The sequence below is a fragment of the Lolium rigidum genome, chromosome 1 (assembly GCF_022539505.1).
Source record: "Lolium rigidum isolate FL_2022 chromosome 1, APGP_CSIRO_Lrig_0.1, whole genome shotgun sequence".
NCBI classification, from domain to species: Eukaryota; Viridiplantae; Streptophyta; class Magnoliopsida; order Poales; family Poaceae; genus Lolium; species Lolium rigidum.
The window spans coordinates 53,408,557-53,429,603 of record NC_061508.1 but is presented as its reverse complement, the minus strand read 5'-3'; the positions used below and the strand labels follow the sequence as shown (position 1 = coordinate 53,429,603).

The window sequence follows — 21,047 nt, the reverse complement described above, 5'->3', positions numbered from 1 at the left end:
TCTTAACATTTCTTAATGAAGCATCCCTATATTCTTGTTGCTTCTTGCTGTTTCTTTATTTGAGGTTCTTGAGCCATTGCTAGCTTTAAAATAAGTCTAAGTTCATCTAAAACGGGATTCGTATGCATCTTCTATTGCGTTTTCATGTTTGGAGGTTTTACCGGTTTGTTTTTTTATAGATAGGCCAAACCTTTTATATTGTTGTTCTTACTCAATGGTTGGACTATGATGTTCCTATGCATAATGTTTTAGATCTCGTTGTCGTGATTCCAACGAGCCCACAAGATCATCGAAATCGGAGCTCGGATGCAAAAATTGTCGCATTTTCGGCGTGTGGCTCGGCTAGCTGGGTGCTGTTGTCGGGTAGGTCGGCAGCCAGCTGATGTCTACGGGTGCTTCTATTCTTGTAGACAGTGTTGGGCCTCCAAGAGCAGAGGTTTGTAGAACAGCAGCAAGTTTCCCTTAAGTGGATCACCCAAGGTTTATCGATCTCAGGGAGGAAGAGGTCAAATATATCCCTCTCAAGCAACCACTGCAACCACAAAGCAAGAAGTCTCTTGTGTCCCCAACACACCTAATACACTTGTCGGATGTATAGGTGCACTAGTTCGGCGAAGAGATAGTGAAATACAAGTAATATGGATGGATATGAGTGGTAATAGTAATCTGAATGAAATATGGCAGCGAGTAAACATGTAACAAAACATTAAACAAACGGAGATTCGATGCTTGGAAGCAAGGCCTAGGGATCCTGCTTTCACTAGTGGACACTCTCAACAATGATCACATAATAGGACTACTCTACACCCTCTTGTTGGATGATGAACACCACTAATTGTGTAGGATTACACGAACCCTCAATGCCGGAGTTAACAAGCTCCACAATATTCAATGTTCATATTTAAATAACCTTAGAGTGTAAGATAGATCAACACAATTACACCAAGAACTAACATAGCATGCACACTTGTCACCATCATACCATGAAGGAGGCATAGATCATATCAATACTATCATAGCAATAGTTAACTTCATAATCCACAAGAGATTACAATCATAGCCTACGCCAAGTACTAACACGGATGCACACACTCTGTCACCATTACACCGTGCAGGAGGAATAAAACTACTTTAATAACATCACTAGAGTAGCACATAGATGATATTCAACTAGATCACATAAAGAGAGAGATGAACCACATAGCTACAGCGGAGCCCTCGGCCCAGGGGTAGATTACTCCTCCTCATCATGGAGGCAGCGATGGCGGTGAAGATGGCGATGGAGATGGCTCCGGGGGCAATTCCCCGTCCGGTAGGGTGCCGGAACAGAGAGTTCTGTCCCCCAAATTGGACTTTCGCGATGGCGGCGGCTCTGGATGGTTTTCTCTGTTTCCGTCCTTCTGCCCGATGTTTTTAGGTCAGGGACGAATATATAGGCCGAGAGTCGGCGCAAGGATGCGGCTGGGGCCCCCACACCATAGGCTGGCGCGGCCAGGGGGCCACCCGCGCCGCCTTATGGTGTGGGCCCCCTGCTGCCCGCCTCCGACTCTCCTTCGGTGTTCCGGAAGCTTCCGGGAATTCTAAGACTTTCGGTGTTGATTTCGTCCGATTCCGAGAATATTTCCTTACTAGGATTTCTGAAACCAAAAACAGCAGAAAACAGCAACTGGCCTTTCGGCATCTCGTCAATAGGTTAGTTCCGGAAAACGCATAATAATGACATAAAGTGTGATCAAAACATGTCGGTATTGTCATAAAACAAGCATGGAACATCGAAATTATAGATACGTTGGAGACGTATCAGCATCCCCAAGCTTAGTTCCTACTCGTCCTCGAGTAGGTAAACGATAAAAGATAATTTCGGAAGTGACATGCTACCAACATAATCTTAATCATACTATTGTAAAGCATATGAGATGAATGCAGCGATTCGAAGCAATGTTAATGCACTGAGTAAACAATTGAATCATATAGCAAAGACTTTTCATGAATAGTACTTTCAAGACAGGCATCAATAAGTCTTGCATAAGGGTTAACTCATAAAGCAATAAATTCAAAGTAAAGACATTGAAGCAACACAATGGAAGATTAAGTTTCAGCGGTTGCTTTCAACTTGTAACATGTATATCTCATGGATAATTATCAATGCAAAGCAATATAACAAGTATAATATGCAAGTATGTTAGAATCAATGCACAGTTAATCACAAGTGTTTGCTTCTAAGATAGAGAGAAATGGGTAAACTGACTCAACATAAAAGTAAAAGAATGGCCCATTCGCAGAGGGAAGCATTGATTTCTATATTTGTGCTAGAGCTTTGGTTTTGAAAACATGAAACAATTTTGTCAACGGTAGTAATAAAGCATATGAGTTATGTAAATTATATCTCACAAGTTGCAAGCCTCATGCATAGTATACTAATAGTGCCCGCACCTTGTCCTAATTAGCTTGGACTACCGGATCATCGCAATACACATGTTTTAACCAAGTGTCACAATGGGGTACCTCCATGCCGCTCTGTACAAAGGTCTAAGGAGAAAGCTCGCATTTTGGATTTCTCACTTTTGATTATTCTCAACTTAGACATCCATACCGGGACAACATGGACAACAGATAATGGACTCCTCTTTAATGCATAAGCATGTGGCAACAATTAGTGTTCTCATATGAGATTGAGGATATATGTCCAAAACTGAAACTTCCACCATGATTCATGGCTTTAGTTAGCGGCCCAATGTTCTTCTCTAACAATATGCATGCTCCAACCATTAAGGTGGTAGATCTCTCTTACTTCAGACAAGACGGACATGCATAGCAACTCACATGATATTCAACAAAGAATAGTTGATGGCGTCCCCAGGAACATGGTTATCGCACAACTAGCAACTTAATACTCCCTCCGTTCCTTTCTATAGTGCCTATTGTTTTTTGGCACGGAAATTAGCGCGAGCCATTTTTTCACACAAAACCCCCCAACGATATCACAAACAAAATAGGAAACTGAAAATAGATCTCAGAAATACATGAATAGATCGGTTTCCAGAATTTCTGGACTTGACCTGATCGGTGAAAGGGGTTCTTTGCAAAAAAAACATAGCTTTTCTCTTATATTCTGAAACAAATGCTAAAAAACAATAGGCATTATAGAAAGGAACAGAGGGAGTAAGAGATAAAGTGCATAAGTACATATTCAATACCACACTAGTTTTTAAGCTATTTGTCCCATGAGCTATATATTGCAAAGGTGAATGATGGAAATTTTAAAGGTAGCACTCAAGCAATTTACTTTGGGATGGCGGATAAATACCATGTAGTAGGTAGGTATGGTGGACACAAATGGCATAGTGGTTGGCTCAAGGATTTTGGATGCATGAGAAGTATTCCCTCTCGATACAAGGTTTAGGCTAGCAAGGTTATTTGAAACAAACACAAGGATGAACGGTGCAACAAAACTCACATAAAAGACATATTGTAAACATTATAAGACTCCACACCGTCTTCCTTGTTGTTCAAAACTCAATACTAGATGTTATCTAGACTCTAGAGAAACCAAATATGCAAACCAAATTAGCAAGTTCTAAGTGTTTCTTCATTAATGGGTGCAAAGTATATGATGCAAGAGCTTAAACATGAGCACAACAATTGCCAAGTATCAAATTATCCAAGACATTTTAGAATTACTACATGTAGCATTTTCCAATTCCAACCATATAAAAATGAACGAAGCAGTTTTAACCTTCGCCATGAACATTAAAAGCTAAGAACACATGTGTTCATACGAACCAGCGGAGCGTGTCTCTCTCCCACACAAGCATTTATTCAAACAAAAACAAAAACAAAAGCACACGGACGCTCCAAGTAAAGTACATAAGATGTGGCCGAATAAAAATATAGTTTCAAGAGAAGGAACCTGATAATTTGTCGATGAAGAAGGGGATGCCTTGGGCATCCCCAAGCTTAGATGCTTGAGTCTTCTTTAAATATGCAGGGGTGAACCACCGGGGCATCCCCAAGCTTATACTTTTCACTCTTCTTGATCATGGTATATCATCCTCCTCTCTTGACCCTTGAAAACTTCCTCCACACCAAACTTGAAACAACTCATTAGAGGGTTAGTGCACAATAAAAATTAACATGTTCAGAGGTGACACAATCATTCTTAACACTTCTGGACATTGCTCAAAGCTACTGGACATTAATGGATCAAAGAAATTCATCCAACATAGCAAAAGAGGCAATGCAAAATAAAAGGCAGAATCTGTCAAAACAGAACAGTCCGTAAAGATTAATTTTAAAAGGGCACCAGATTTGCTCAAATGAAAATGCCCAAATTGAATGAAAGTTGCGTACATATCTGAGGATTACTCACGTAAATTGGCATAATTTTCTTAGTTACCTACAGAGAATTAGAACCAGATTCGTGACAGCAAAGAAATCTGTTTCTGCGCAGTAATCCAAATCTAGTATTCACTTTACTATCAAAGACTTTACTTGGCACAACAAAACATAAAACTAAGATAAGGAGAGGTTGCTACAGTAGTAAACAACTTCCAAGACACAAATATAAAACAAATTACTGTAGCAAAATAACACATGGGTTATCTCCCAAGAAGTTCTTTCTTTATAGCCATTAAGATGGGCTTAGCAGTTTTAATGATGCACTCGCAAGAAATAGTAGTTGAAGCAAAAGAGAGCATCAAGAGGCAAATTGAAAACACATTTAAGTCTAACATGCTTCCTATGCATAGGAGTCTTGTAAATAAACAAGTTCATGAAGAGCAAAGTAACAAGCATAGGAGGATAAAACAAGTGTAGCTTCAAAAATTTCAGCACACAGAGAGGCATTTTAGTAACATGAAAATTTCTACAACCATATTTTCCTCTCTCATAATAACTTTCAGTAGCAACATGAGCAAACTCAACAATATAACTATCACATAAAGCATTCTTATCATGAGTCTCATGCATAAAATTATTACTCTCCACATAAGCATAATCAATTTTATTAGTTGTAGTGGGAGCAAATTCAACAAAGTAGCTATCATTATTATTCTCATCAAGTGTAGGAGGCATAGTATAATCACAACAAAATTTACTCTCCATAGTAGGTGGCACCAAAAGACCACTATTATAATCATCATAAATAGGAGGCAAAGTATCATCAAAGAAAATTTTCTCCTCAATGCTTGGGGGACTAAAAAGATCATGAAAACCAGCTTCCCCAAGCTTAGAACTTTCTATATTATTATCAAAAATGGTGTTCAAAGCGTTCATACTAATATTACTACCAGCATGCAAATAAGATTCCATAGGTTTTTTAATTTTCGCATCAAACAATCCAAGTTTTAAATCAGGAAATAGAATAATAAGCTCATTGTTGTCCATTATGCCAAACTAGTGTAAACAAGAAACAAAAAGATGCAATTGCAGGATCTAAAGGAAATAGCTTCGAGCACAAACACAATGGCGCCAGAAAAGTACTGCATTACGGAACCGGAGTATGAGTGCCTTTTTACCTTTCCTACCCGGCAACGGCGCCGGAAAAGTGCTTGATGTCTACGGGTGCTTCTATTCTTGTAGACAGTGTTGGGCCTCCAAGAGCGAGAGGTTTGTAGAACAGCGAAGCAAGTTTCCCTTAAGTGGATCACCCAAGGTTTATCGATCTCGGGGAGGAAGAGGTCAAAGATATCCCTCTCAAGCAACCCCTGCAACCACAAAGCAAGAAGTCTCTTGTGTCCCCAACACACCTAATACACTTGTCGGATGTATAGGTGCACTAGTTCGGCGAAGAGATAGTGAAATACAAGTAATATGGATGGATATGAGTGGTAATAGTAATCTGAATGAAATATGGCAGCGAGTAAACATGTAACAAAACGATAAACAAACGGAGATTCGATGCTTGGAAGCAAGGCCTAGGGATCCTGCTTTCACTAGTGGACACTCTCAACAATGATCACATAATAGGACTACTCTACACCCTCTTGTTGGATGATGAACACCACTAATTGTGTAGGATTACACGAACCCTCAATGCCGGAGTTAACAAGCTCCACAATATTCAATGTTCATATTTAAATAACCTTAGAGTGTAAGATAGATCAACACAATTACACCAAGAACTAACATAGCATGCACACCTGTCACCATCATACCATGAAGGAGGCATAGATCATATCAATACTATCATAGCAATAGTTAACTTCATAATCCACAAGAGATTACAATCATAGCCTACGCCAAGTACTAACACGGATGCACACACTCGTCACCATTACACCGTGCGGGAGGAATAAAACTACTTTAATAACATCACTAGAGTAGCACATAGATGATATTCAACTAGATCACATAAAGAGAGAGATGAACCACATAGCTACAGCGGAGCCCTCAGCCCCGGGGGTAGATTACTCCCTCCTCATCATGGAGGCAGCGATGGCGGTGAAGATGGCGATGGAGATGGCTCCGGGGGCAATTCCCCGTCCGGCAGGGTGCCGGAACAGAGAGTTCTGTCCCCCGAATTGGACTTTCGCGATGGCGGCGGCTCTGGATGGTTTTCTCTGTTTCCGTCCTTCTGCCCGATGTTTTTAGGTCAGGGACGAATATATAGGCCGAGAGTCGGCGCAAGGAGGCGGCTGGGGCCCCCACACCATAGGCTGGCGCGGCCAGGGGGCCACCCGCGCCGCCTTATGGTGTGGCCCCCCTGCTGCCCGCCTCCGACTCTCCTTCGGTGTTCGGAAGCTTCCGGAATTCTAAGACTTTCGGTGTTGATTTCGTCCGATTCCGAAAATATTTCCTTACTAGGATTTCTGAAACCAAAAACAGCGAGAAAACAGCAGCTGGCCTTTCGGCATCTCGTCAATAGGTTAGTTCCGGAAAACGCATAATAATGACATAAAGTGTGAACAAAACATGTCGGTATTGTCATAAAACAAGCATGGAACATCAGAAATTATAGATACGTTGGAGACGTATCACCAGCCTGGCCTGCCGGGATCAGCACCGGGTTGGCTTGATTTATGTCTCAAACGGTCATATTTGGATGGCCTATAAAAGGGGTCTTCTTCCCTATTGTTCTAAGTGTTCTTTAGCACGTTTTTGACCATCATTGTTGAACCTCTTAAGCTTGCTTTCTCCCCCTTCACTCCTATGATTCTTGCATCTTTTTAGGGCTTTGTAAGAGGAGATCTAGATCTACAATCCCCACCAAATAAATCCTCCTCTAAGTGAGGGGAACTCTTGGGATCTAGATCTTGAAGTCATTTGTTGATTTCCACCATTATTCTTCCTCTCTAGTTTCTTCATAGCATTTGTTGCTTTGGCGGAATTTGAGAGAGAAGGACTTGAGCACTTTTCTTGGTGTTCTTGCTTTGCATTCTTGTATAGTGTTGAGCTTTCCAATATGATTATTTCGAGTGAGAGACCGCGAGCTTGTTACTCTTGGAGGGGTGACCTCCTAATTGGCTTGGCGGTTAGTGCTCCAGTGACCTCTTCGTAGAAGATTATGAAGAGGCCCGAACTTATCCTTTGTGGAGCTTGTGAAGTGGTTGTAGAGCTTGATATCTCCGGAGTGGAGAAAAAGCTAGCCATAAGGGAAATGTCTTTGTCCTTCGTGGTATTAGCTTAGAGAAGAAGGTGAGCTTTCGTGATATTCGGGAGACCTTCGTGGTGGCCCGCATCTCTCCAACTCCAACGTGACGTACCTCACCTTGTGTGGGGTAACACGGGAATACATCTTCATCTCCGCGTGCCTCGGTTATCTCTATACCCGAGTTTACTTTTTGTGATAGTCACAGTGCCTTGTTAAAAGTTTATAAATTTCACACATTTATAAAAAACATCTTTTCCAATAGGGCCATTTTTGAGATTTTTTTATGAGCTTTTAAATGTGGGTTTTACAAAACTTTCCACTGGCAGTGTGATTGTTTGCTTTTGTTTGTTTTTTTATCTCACACGCGATTTTCAGACGGTATTTTCTGATTTTTTCATAGCAAATCCGCGAGGACGCCCTCTCTTCCATCTTCAGTCTGCCGCTCTCCTCCTATCCACCACCGCCGTCGACCCGCGCGACCTCACCTGCCCACACTCGCCGGCCATGCCGCCACCGCTCTCCTTCCTCCACATCCCTCCCAACCCTCCCGTGCTCCACCCCTCGCCCTTCCTCCCTCGCTCCCACCACCGCCTCTCCCTCCGCACCGACCCCCCACCCCGAGCGGCGGCGGCGGCCGAGAACCCGTTCGCGGCGGCGCCCACTGCACCGGACGTCGAGATGTTCCGCGGCGGGGACGGCGTGTGGACGGCGCGCACCCCTACGGTGGTGGTGCTGTGGGACCTCGACAACAAGCCCCCGCGCGGGCCGCCGTTCGAGGCGGCCACGTCCCTCCGCGAGGCGGCCTCCCTCCTCGGCCGCGTCGACTCCGTCTCCGCCTTCGCCAACCGCCACGCCTTCACCCACCTCCCTGCCTGGGTCTCCGCCGACCGCCGCGACCGGCGCGACCTCGACCGGGCCGAGCGCGCGGGAGTCGTCGCCCCGCCGGTCCCCTACTCGTGCGCCGTCTGCGGCCGCCGCTTCCCGACCCGCCCCGACCTCACCCGCCACTTCCGCCAGCTCCACGAGCGCGAGCGCAACAAGAAGCTCGGCCGCCTCCGCTCCCTCAAGGGCAAGAAGCGCCAGAAGTTCCACGAGCGGTACATCGCCGGCAACACCAAGTACCAGGACGCCGCGCGGGAGCTCCTCACCCCCAAGGCCGGCTACGGGCTCGATTCCGAGCTCCGACGCGCCGGCGTGCACGTCCGCACCGTCCCCGACAAGCCGCAGGCTGCCGACCAGGCGCTCAAGCGGCAGGTGAAGCACGCTATTGCCTGCGGCGTCGACTGCGTCGTGCTCGTCTCAGATGATTCCGACTTCACCGACACGGTGCGCAACGCACGCGCTGCCGCCCTCAGGATGGTTGTGGTCGGGGATGGGTGCCGCGCGCTCGGGAAGGTTGCTGACATTTGGCTGCCTTGGGACAGCGTGCAGAATGGGGAGGTTGATGAGGAGATGATGCGCAGTGGGAGGGTTCCGGAATTTAGATATGAAGAGGACGACGATCAAAATGAGGACGATGAGTTCGTAGTGGATTGGGATACGAATGAATTGGATGATGTTGTAGATGACATTGTTACAACAAGGACCAAAATGTTTGGTGCCACAACAGTGTCTGCATTTGCCGAAGAGGACATTGTTGATGGTATATTGGGGCGTCGATTGAAGGAGGACGACATTCTCTGGAGTAGTGACGACGAGGATGATGATGGTTATTTGTGAGATCCACATGGACTGGCAGGTAAACAATTGGAGATGTCTGCAAATTTCTTTTCATTTTGATATATGTACCATGGCCAGTTGGTCCTACTGTAGGGTTAGTAACAAGATGGTCAGTGCTGCATGCAGTTTGCTTCAGCCTTTAGTTACTCGTCGCCTGCATTCTGTGCCACAGTTTTCGCAGATATGCTTGATAGTTGAGCTTAATGAATATTCTTTTTTGACTTTTTGAGACTTGAGCCATCTGCTTTGTTAATATATAATGATTACACTTGTTCATTACAACATTCTTCTGAATTTGAGGAACCAACATAGGACCAAGTACTTAAGTCATTATCAGCAATTCAGCAGACTGCCAAATTTAGTTAACTTGGCGATCTCAGATTTGCTGATCAGCAGGTTTAGACATTTAGTCAGGTGCAGGAGGGAAGACTCTGTACTGCAATGATCAACTGTTCAACACGAAGATAACACTGGCATGTGTCCTTGGAATTTTATCATGCTACAGATATGTCTGACGCCAGGACTAACTTAACCCAAGTTTGATTGCTTTCCTAAGTGCTACTCTGCACGCAAGTAGCCGAGAATTTTAGGATCTTTTGTCTCTTCAGTTCATTTACTGCCACTTTCATTTCCTGGTTGGTCTCAGACGATCACTTATCCACCTCATTAAAGAGCACCATCGCCGACCTTCATCAGGTGGCTTTAATGTCTCTAGAATGTAAAAAAGGCCGCTAACTTAACCGCTCGTTAATGTTACTTAATTGAACATCATAGCATCAGCTGTCTTTTTTCTGGCAGTTTCATCTTGTCACCTCCATAAGCAAGATTGTCTGTTCATGACATCTCATAGAAACCCTTCACCCCGATCATGTGAGCGTTGTTCAGCCTCTTTATTTCTCTCTGCAGTTCTCGAACCAATGTCATCTGACATTTCTTTTGCTAATTTTCCGCAGTTGGTGTCCTTGATTTCTTTGGCAATCTTTCCAAACCTCGTTAGATTAAGAACCTTGCCGGAAAGTATCTTTAATTGTTTCCTCTGACCAAGATGGGGACACTAAACTTCTGTTTTGACGTTCCTACATAAAATAATCACCAGACACCGACCTACTAGAAATATAAACAATACTTTTTAGGTATTATAAACGTTACTTATCCGAACTTCTTTGCTGATTGTTGGAACACATGCTTATGTGATGAATTTGTAACTGTTGCAGCGAAATGCTGGTATATGACGGATTGCTGAGCGAACAGTTCTTGTGATTAGCACGTCTAGAGATTTTAGTGTTCAGTTGCTTCAGGATGAGCAGGGTATCCTGTAGGCCCTGGGTGCAGGGAACCCAAGTTACAGGATGCATTCTGTACTGAAGCTTGTGCTTGCATCTAAGGTTTGAGGATGGCTCGTGATCTTGGAGTTAGCACGATGGTAGTCGAGTCCGACGCGCAAAATCTGGTTGATGCCTCCTCACTAAATAGATTTGGACTGAGAACAAACCTACTATCACTTTTCATGTTAGACACATGACTTTATTGTAGTTATGGTTTTGCATTACCATAGAGGTAACAAGTTAACCTATGGAAGTGCAAGTCATGGTGTATTAGTTTTGTGGCCAATCCCAAACTAGTGCTTTTGAAGACAAAGGTAGGCTCATTCCCAAATAACAGAGCGAGCCCTTAAAGATATTGAGGTTAGGGTGAATTTACCTCCTCTCCGGTGATATTTTTAAAGATAAATTTATTTGGACACAAGGACAGATCACCATCAGGTTGACAACTAAATTAGAATGGAAGACTGGCTGCTAACTAATCCAGTCCAACCTGGCATAAACAAGATTTAGTTCCTACCACTAATAACCCAACTTGACATAAACAAGAAGCAGTTGCAAAAAAAAATTCACCTCTAAGGACCAAATAAAAGAGGCTGCAAATTTGATCATGTTAGTGACTATGAAGTTGATTATTCTGCAGTTAAGACGTACACAACAAGTATAAGTTCCCTCTTTCGTCGAAGTTGAGCCTGCTTTCATTTCGTCTTGAGCAAGTCTTCTGAACTACTTATAAAGTATATGTCCTTTTAACAAGCCTTGGTTTTTTTTCTATTCGGCATTGTGTGCCTATTTATATCGCTTTGGATGCCAAGTACAGAAGACCACAGCAAACAAGCATCAAGAAAGCTATGCTACACTATACCACTATGAGAACATCTCACACAGCATTCCTTGTCCTCTTCATCCTCTCGTGCCTTGGCACCGGCTACTCTGGCGGTGGCCAGAACCGCTTCACCTCCATCATCAGCTTTGGCGACTCCTACACCGATACAGGTAACCTTGTCAGGTGGGCTGACCCTGTCCTTGCACCACAGCCTATCAACAATCTCCCCAATGGCGAGACTTTCTTCGGTCGCCCGACCGGACGGGCCAGCAATGGCCGTATTGTGCTGGACTTCATTGGTAAACTTCATAGGCAGTTCTTAATTAACTACTGTGTATAAGTTAACCATTGCTGATCTTTGCTTCTTTTTTTTTGCACACCTGGTGTAGCGGATGCTTTGGGTCTGCCATTTGTGAAGCCGTATCTGGCCAAGGGGAAGGCCAACTTTGCCACCGGAGTAAACTTTGCGGTGGCTGGAGCTCCGGCTCTCAACCTGACATACCTGCAGGGGCAGAACATGACGGTGAATCCCCCGATTAAAAGCTCCCTCGGCGACCAGCTCGTGTGGTTCGAGAAACTGAAGCCTTCGCTCTGCAAGGGTAGGTAGCTGAACATCCTTTCAAAATTGACTTCATGACTTTCAGGAAGGACAGTAACTTACCTGATCGTTCATGGCATGCAGGACAAGGCGCTGAGTGTTTCGCGAGCACTCTATTTGTAATGGGAGAGTTTGGAGCAAATGACTTCAGGACCTTCATAAACTCGAACAGGACCGTGGAACAAGCTAGAGCTTATGTTCCTACAATTGTCGACAGCATTTCCAGGGGCGTGGAGGTACTATACCATAACACTGGATGAATGAAATGTCATGTTCTGCATTTGATTCCCACAAACTAATACTCTGAATCGTTTGTCTTCTTTGACCTTGTTAAGTCTGCAATGCAACACTTGGTATATCTTGATTTTGAGGATTGGATCGGTGAAGTTTATTCACGTAATAACTAGAGAAAAAAGGGTCAAGTTGATTAAGGAACCACTTTAAAACATATAGTATTCTCTCCAACTAAATCTGCGACAAGTTATATGGATCGGACGAAGTATATGTGGAAAAACTATAAAAATGATTCAAACCAGGTTACAAAATCAATTTCATTTTACTTTTGGGATGTTTTATTACTGGATCCAAAATCAAATTCCAATTTGTGGGTTTTGGAACTAGAATACTGAAAAGTACTAATAAAAGTCCAACTGGAATGCAATATATCTAATTTTGTCAAAATAATGCTATTGATAAGAGGACAACTAGATTATCAAGATATGCAATACACGGGAATGGATGACATGTCTTTTTGTATGCTATATGTTAAGAGTAAAACTGAGAAATTGACAATCAACCGTGTGCAGAGATTGATCCAGCATGGTGGCAAGTACATCGTTGTGGCGGACATCTTCCCGGTTGGCTGCTTGCCAATGGTACTCACTCTGCTCGCTAGCAGAGACAAGGCAGACTATGACCAACACGGATGCCTCAGGGGTGTAAACAGGCTAGTGCCGCAATACCAAAACTCTCTCCTCCGGCAACGGATCAAGGTGCTTCGGAACAAATATCCGCACACAACGATCATCTCCGCCGAGTACTACGGACCCCTCATTGCATTTCTGCATAAGCCAGGACATTTTGGTGAGCTGGTCCTCTCACTTACGTTTTTTTACAAGGGAAACAACGCAACCGTGCTGTAGCTTCATTTCTGATATTTTATCCCAAAATATACGTACTGTGGCAGGATTGAACGGCAGCACGACCCTCCTGACCTGCTGTGGAGCAGGAGGCCCTCCATACAACTCCAACTCCAGCACATTCTGCGGCCTGCCAGGCGTAATGGCGTGCACAGAACCATCGGAGGCACTTCAGTGGGATGGTTTCCACCTCACGGAGGCCGCCTACAGGCTCATCGCCGACGGGTGGCTCCACGGACCATACGCGGATCCTCATATACTGCATGTTGCACACTAGTTCCATGTCAGGTAGACTTTACTTGAATGCAGCGGGTGTGTAAAATTCTTCCCTATATGTTTTGTCTTCATGAAGTCATGCTTTTACTGTAATTTAGTAAATGGGAGAATGTTCCTACTGTTTTTTGGACAATATTATCTATAGCTTTACTTTCTTTTCTGAGATCAACTACTGCGATTTATATTAATACTCTGAAATATCCAGTACAGGCCGCAATCAAATTTAGTTAACTTGGCGACCTCAGATTTGCTGATCAGCAGGTTTAGACATTTAGTCAGGTGCAGGAGGGAAGACGCTGTACCGCAATGATCAACTGTTCAACACGAAGATAACACTGGCATGTGTCCTTGGAATTTTATCATGCTACAGATATGTCTGACGCCAGGACTAACTTAACCCAAGTTTGATTGCTTTCCTCAGTGCTACTCCGCACGCAAGTAGCCGAGAATTTCAGGATCTTCTGTTTCTTCAGTTTGTTTACTTCCACTTCATGTTCCTGGTTGGTCTCAGACGATCACTGGTTCACCTCATTAAAGAGAGCACCATCGCCGACCTTCATCAGGTGGCTTTAATTTCTCTTTAATAAACTTAATTGAACATCATAGCATCAGCTGTCCTTTTTCTGGCAGTTTCATCTTGTCACCTCCATAAGCAACATTGTCTGTTCACAACATCTCATAGAAACCCTTCACTCTGATCATGTGAGTTCAGCCTCTATATGTCTTTTGCTAGTTTTCAGCAGTTAATGTCCTCGATTTCTTTGACAATTTTGCCAAACAGTATAAGAACTGTTGAATATGTGTACAAGTTGGGCTAATGTTGGACTTGTAATTAGCGGTAGGTTACGTGTTGGAATCAAACTCTTATAACCTGGGTCTAATATATAAGGCACCGCGGGGTAGCCAAAAGAGACTAGGCGCAAGTTGTAGGTTAGACACAAGGTTGGTTTGAGGACGGTCCGGCGCTCGTGGCAGGGGCTGCCCGGACCGGCGCGGCGGTTGGAGACCTCAACGGTATGTTTCACAAGTGGTATCACAGCGAGATTGATTTCGAGGTCTCGGATATGTTTGATCTAGAGGGCGATGTTGGAAAGTTGATCAACCGATGTGGAAGATGATGACGCCGGACACGCCGTGGGATAGATCAAGCGTCGATGTATCAGAAGCTTGTCATGGAAGGCAACATCAGTTGTAAGTGAATCCGGTAGCAGATTGGTAGAGCCGATATGGCAAGGCAGATTGCCAGCGGTGGTTGGTCTCTGAAAGCTAAATTGTGTGATGCAGAGAAGAATTTTTCGGCGGAATCTTCTAAGAGCACTAAGGGCATCTCCAACCGGGCGACCCAAACGGACGCGCTGGGCCGTCCGTTTTGGGCCGTTTGCGTGCCCGAGCGGACGCGCGGACGGTGCCCCGCGTCCGCGCGTCCGTTTGGGTCGCGCGCTGCGCCCAACGCGCCAGATTTGGGTCGCGGCGCCCTCATGGTATGTTTTTCTTGTAAAATCACTAGAAAAACGCAAAATAAATTATAGAAAAAATATATAAAATAGTTGAAATGCTCTAAATGTATTATACATTACATAGTCCATGTAATCAAGGATAAAGTATTATTCAAATAAAATGAAGAAACGATACAAAATGCTCTAGGCTCCTTCATCATTGTTGTTTGCAGCATTGTTGCCTACATGCTGCCACATGTGCTCGACCAAATCAGCCCGAAGCTGGTTGTGTACAGACTAGATCTCGAATTTCATGGTGCGCATGAAGAATGTCCCTGGAATGATGCCGGAGCACGTTGAGGAGTAACCAACTCTCCTTGGCCGTCCCATTCATTATCAAAGAGTGAATCATCCCGCTCTACCTCAACAATCATGTTATGCATGATTACACAAGCGGTCATCACCTCCCACAGAGTTTGCACATCCCGGGCTCGGCAGGGTGTCCGACGATAGCCCAACGAGCTTGGAGGATGCCAAACGCCCGCTCGACATCTTTCCGGGCTGCCTCCTCGCTCTTTGGCAAACCTTGCCTCCTCGCTCCGAGCCGGGGTTTCGGATTGTCTTCACGAGTGTAGCCCAAGGTGGATAGATACCATCGGCAAGGTAGTACCCCTTGGTGTAGTGGTGGCCATTGATCTCAAAATCCACATCGTGGGACCGACCGTACGCTAGCCTATCAAACACCGGAGAGCGCTGCAGCGACATTGATGTCATTGTGCGAGCCAGCCCATTCCGAAGAATGAGTGCCAAATCCATGTGTCATGGGAAGCAACAGCTTCAAGAATGACCGTGCACCCCTCGGAATGGCCGTCGTATGACCCCTGCCAACCAAAGGGGCAGTTCTTCCACTCCCAATGCATGCGGTCTATGCTGCCAAGCATCCCGAGAAACCCCCGGAAGCGTTGATCGACAACGGACGAGCCGTGTCCTCTCGCATTTGGTTGCCGGAGGTACTTGTTCTCCGAACGAACCGATGACCGCTCTGCAGTAACCCGTACATCGATTCCAGGCCGGTTGACTCACTCATGCGCGTGTACTCATCTACGAAATCACCGGCAACGCCATATGCGAGCATCCTAATCGCTGCCGTGCATTTCGGTACGAAGAGAGGCCTACCTTGCCAAGTGCATCCACTTTCGCACGAAGTAGTCGTCGTAGATCTTGACGCCATCCATTATCCGGCGGAACAGCGGCCTGTTCATCCGAAAACGACGGCGAAACAAGTGCGGCACGAACAATGGATTGGGTTGGAAGTAGTCGTTGTAGAGCTGGTCGTGGCCGCGTTCTCTTTTGCGGTCCAAGGCGGCCGCGCGACCCGGCAAGGACCCCGGAACACGGGGATCCGCGAGACAATGTGCTCGTGGATGAGCACCGCAAAGATCCGTGAAAAATTCGTCGTCGGACTCCTCTTCCGACGACGTGTCGATGAAGTTCTTGAAGTAGTACTCGTCGTCGCTGTCCACCATGATCCGAAAAGGGACACATATTAGTTCGAGCTTTGAACGAACACCTCGCAGGCGGAGGCGATCCAAATGCTTCTCTTGGGACTCCGCAGCCATGGCCGTCTCGGCCGACTTGCGGTCCGGAAACACGGTGCAGGAGGGCTCACCTACGGCGGAAACGGCGCAGGCTGCGAACGGCGGGAGGTGTCGCGACGGTGAGAGGACAACAACGCCGGCGCCGGCGTCCTCCGACTACTGCTACGACGCGGCGAAAGCGACGCGGGACCTCGACCTATGCTTCCGCCCGCTTGCCGGCGTCTCGACGACGATGGCCGGCGTCGACGCGCTCCGAAATCGCCGGTCCGTGGGTGGCGGCGGAGCGGGTGGGGAGATGTGTGCGGCGGCCTTGTGTTTTGGGTGGCAGACGGGCGGGCTGGGCGGACAAGGGGAGGACGCGAGCGACCGGCCTTTCGCGTCCGCGTGCCACGCAAACCCGGCCAAGATTTGGGCCGGGTTTGGGTCGTCCCGGACGCCGCGGCCATCCGTTTTAGGGATGGGTCCGCGCGCTGGGCCGCGTTTTTGTCCGTTTCGACCCATCCGGACGCGCGGGCGCGGGATGGGTCGCCCGGTTGGAGATGCCCTAAGCTCCCAGTATCGGGGGCGATTCTGGTCGATTTGCCCGTCGCTTTCATGGGCCCCGCCCAGAGGATGTTCGCACTGCGTTTTTTTCGGTCTGGTGCTGCGTTTTTTTCGGTCTGGCGGTAGGCGGTGATTTGGGCCAGCGTGCGCGTGTCATTGCAATGCAGTGTCTACGTATGTGTTCGACGTGTCGGCGGCGCCAATGGACTGCGAGTCGGTTCGGGGTAGGGGTTCCTTTGACCGCGGCTTCATCCATTGGTTGTTTCTTGCCTGCGGAGGCAGTTCTCCTCGCCTAGTTGTGCTCTGTTTCTCCTCTTCTGTCCTGGATTTGCGGCGGCGCGGTTATTCGGTGGCGTTAATGTGGCCGCCGGTCTTCCCCGTCGCATCTGATTCTCTGAGCTGGTTCGTTTCCCCTCCTTTCTTCTTTTAGTTTTTGTGTGGATATTTTGCCTGGTGTGTGTTGTCTGTCCTGCATCGGAGTGTGTGCGGTCGGGTCTTGCGGATTGGGCTCATTCTGCGTGTGTTTGGGGCGCATTGCTGCAGATTCGTCGAGTTTGGGGCACATTTTGCTGGGTTGCGGATTGTCTATAATTTGGTTAGAAGCACCGGCCGTCTACAATTCATCGGGGAGAGATAGAACCAAAATGGGTTTGAGGAGCGACCAGCGACCGGATGGAGAAGGGCTTCGTCGCCCCTGTCAAGAATCACGGCCAGCGCGTTGAGAAATTTCAACTCTTGAGCGATCCTATGTGCTGGTTAGATGTGATTCTCATATTCTCTGAATTGGAATCTCACATCTGAGTGCGTGCACCTCAATTTTATCTCAGTTCTTTTGCATCCCAAATCAATGATTAAAAGGCTTGCTGTTGTGCTAAACAGAATTCGGTTCGGCTTGGTTGGCTACAAAAAAATCCAGTACAGTTTGGTTAGTTGTAGTCTAATTGCTTTCAAATGTGCTTCTTTTCTTCATATTTTGCTTATGAAGAAATATAGGCCAACTGGTATTTGTGATTCCCTATAGTTTTGTAGTGTTTTTAGTAGCATTTCTTTTCATATCACCTGAATTGATGGTTCTGCTATCATATTTCTACATAAATAATGTTTCTAGAGGAATGGCCATGCCGCAGATGATTATGAAACTAGGACCTGCACCTCATAAGAACCAGGGAACCCGTTTAAGCAGGATGATGACTGCACGAGCCTTTAAATATCATCAGTATATCAGGTATAATCTGCAGCTTGCCGAAGTTTCATGTAGTTCTTTTTTCGGCATGCTTGATGATGTTCTCTTGATTTTGTTACATCTCAACTTGGAGTTGGATAATCTACATGTATGCACTGGCGGCGCTGCTAGTGGACCATACTGGGCCATGGCCCAGTCTTCTGAAATTGCAGACAAAAATTAGGGTGTTTTATGTTCCAGTGCTATGGGCCGGTTTGTTCCAATCGGTGGAAATTAAAGCCTCCCTAGTTTACCAGCTAGGCCACGTTCCGTTATGTACGTCTTCTCTATTCTCAGCTTCACAGTTCGTTTCTAAATTTTCCCATGGCTGCTAGCTTAGGTTCTCTTTCTTCCCCAAAATCCCCATTCATAGCCTTATATTTCTCATTCCCCTTCACTCACTGGTTCAAGCCAACTCAAATGGCTGCCGCACATCTAGTCTTGGGATTTTCTTAGAAGTTCTAAAGCTTCATCATCAGATCGGCTATGCAACACACGGGAACTTCTCTTCTCCTATCTTGTTTTACAAATCCTTAGCTGGAATGGAGCCTTTTCGGTTGCTTGATTATTCTAGATAAATACCAATATTAATTAAATTTTGAATCAGTGTTTGCCGATTGGAGATATCTGTGTATTTTAGCCACACATTATTTGAGATTTGTATATGCTTTGCAAGTTTGGATAAACTGACAATTAGGTGTTTGTAAAATCCAGTTCGACTCATGAGCGTGTTCTGCCTTGAAATTGCAGCTGTGATTTGTGATTGTTCTATGGTTACAAAATCTGCATTTTTTTTTGGGTCAATTGGCCCCTCCTTTGATGTGCGTCTAGCTCCGCCACTGCATGTATGTGTTGTTGTTAGGTTAGTTCTAATCACATAGCTATTCACTGCAGTATTTGTAAGCATTATTAAAATATATATGCTTTTTTCAAGTATGAGCAGCAATCAAAGTGCCAGGCAACACCCTAAAGGATGTTTCACTGAAGGAATGCTGCATTACCGAGTTCTGCAGGTGGTGGCAACTGATGAATCCACAACTCCTACAGCCTGGGAGACTTGACAAGCATGTTTTCTGCGACTCAGCTGCACCCAAGATGGCAAGATGTCATGGGATTGGGATGTCGTTGGGAATATTTGCTTCAGGTTTATATCTTTACTCTTACCTAGACATTCCTTTCATTTCTATGTTCCTTTCATTTCTATGTACATGATGATAATTGCTACCTAGGATGGGTTCATTCAGTCAGAATTAAGGGCACACATACACTCATTTCTTTCGGCAAATTGGTACCATCGGCACCTGTATTTCCAAGGGAGCTAGCTATTCCAATAGAGGCTATTTCTGTATTATTTTTCCAAACCATTGGTCATGTTTAATTCAGCCTCTCTGTATCGATATTGGCATCTATTTTAGTTGTGCATTTACTCTCGAACATGTTTCAGCAGTTTGAATTTTACTTAATCTGTAAATGATGATAAAGCTCCAGCAATCCTGACGATGGCAATCTGTGCTGAATATTTTTCCAAGGGACATAATGTGATTGATCGCTTTACATTTCTTTCATATTACTTGTCCAATGCAATACAATTGCTGCCCTACTATACTTTATGTTATTGTTCACTCTTTTTGATCACTTGTTCTATAAACATGGAAAAATATCAGCTACCAACAACATAGGATTATCTTGCTGCTTATGTTATTAGGAATGCTTTATTTCAGACCATTATAATTTTGTACTAACTATTGCACTCTACTGTTTTGACGGGGTAGGTCTCCTTGTGCATATATCTGCTGCATTCTTCGTTTAACATAGGTGAGACCCATGTGACATACTCACATGATCCTAAAGCCCTCTTTCTTTTAGCTATCAGGGAGATCATAAAATCCTAGCTTATGGTACGGTGGTCACTAGAACTGCAATTTGTTAAATTTATTTGAAGATATGCAACTCCTGCCTAGCACACGGAAACAAACTGAAGTACTTCCTTTTTCGTTTAGTAGGTTAAAATACCTTACTAAAATGTCTTATATTTTGCTATGGAGGTAGTACATATGATTCTTGAGCTCACTGTTGTTGCACTAAATTAACACAAAATGGATCAGGCACATGGGGGCTGTTTGGTTACCCGAGACAATTCATTATTCCTGTTTGTTCACAACTCTATAGTTTACTATATATATAGATTGTTTTTATCTTTCCAAAGAATGGAAGTAACAATCCAACAAGTAGATTAGAGAAAATGGCGGAAACCAAATGTTTGTGTGATTTGATAAGGACATGTGCTGCTATAGTCATTACCATTTCCTACCTGCGATCTGAACCTGTCTAGATCATATCTTTGACGGCTCTAGCATCTTCAAGAGCTTTGTCATGGCCATTATCTTCGAGTTAGTTCGTATCCACATCAATTTGATTCAGTTGGTTCAGTTTTTGTTCAGTATGCACTTGTATGAATTGGTCATCTTGTGGATGTGATTCCAAACTAAAATTGGAAGTACAAGCTGTTCCTCCAGTTTTAGAGAGACAAATATGTTTATTCATTTGGATTAGTTGTGAACTCAAGTGGATGTGATTCCAAACTGAAAACACACTAGGCATGCTATCATTAAAATTGGGGCCATCATATTCTCGGTGAGCAGCGGGAGAAGGTGCTATGATTTCAGTTTCCATTATTTATATATTACTCTACATTCTTTATAGTCGGCGATTATCAGTTTCTAAATTGTTTATTAAGTTTTAGAGTTTGAGACCTACTATACTTAATGGTATGAAAA

At 44.9% G+C, this 21,047-nt stretch overlaps 2 protein-coding genes across 2 annotated transcripts; both read left to right on the top strand.

Annotated features, from left to right (window-relative positions):
* Positions 1-7,597: 7,597 nt before the first annotated feature.
* Positions 7,598-11,543, top strand: LOC124707939. The gene is made up of 3 exons (XM_047239626.1): positions 7,598-7,615; positions 7,967-9,329; positions 11,453-11,543. The coding sequence occupies exons 1-2, from the start codon at positions 7,598-7,600 to the stop codon at positions 9,308-9,310; spliced, it is 1,362 nt and encodes a 453-aa protein (XP_047095582.1). The 3' UTR covers positions 9,311-9,329; positions 11,453-11,543.
* On the top strand, positions 11,484-13,488 carry LOC124685353 (GDSL esterase/lipase At1g28600-like). Its single transcript, XM_047219703.1, has 5 exons — positions 11,484-11,757; positions 11,848-12,057; positions 12,141-12,292; positions 12,863-13,139; positions 13,243-13,488. Exons 1-5 carry the CDS (start codon positions 11,484-11,486, stop codon positions 13,470-13,472), a joined length of 1,143 nt encoding a protein of 380 aa, XP_047075659.1. The 3' UTR covers positions 13,473-13,488.
* Positions 13,489-21,047: the final 7,559 nt, after the last annotated feature.

Coding starts and splice junctions, on each gene's coding strand:
- LOC124685353 (XM_047219703.1), top strand. CDS start 11,484: ATGCTACACTATACCACTATGAGAACATCTCACACAGCATTCCTTGTC. Junction 12,058..12,140: donor GAAGCCTTCGCTCTGCAAGG/GTAGGTAGCTGA, acceptor CATGGCATGCAG/GACAAGGCGCTGAGTGTTTC. Junction 12,293..12,862: donor GCATTTCCAGGGGCGTGGAG/GTACTATACCAT, acceptor AACCGTGTGCAG/AGATTGATCCAGCATGGTGG.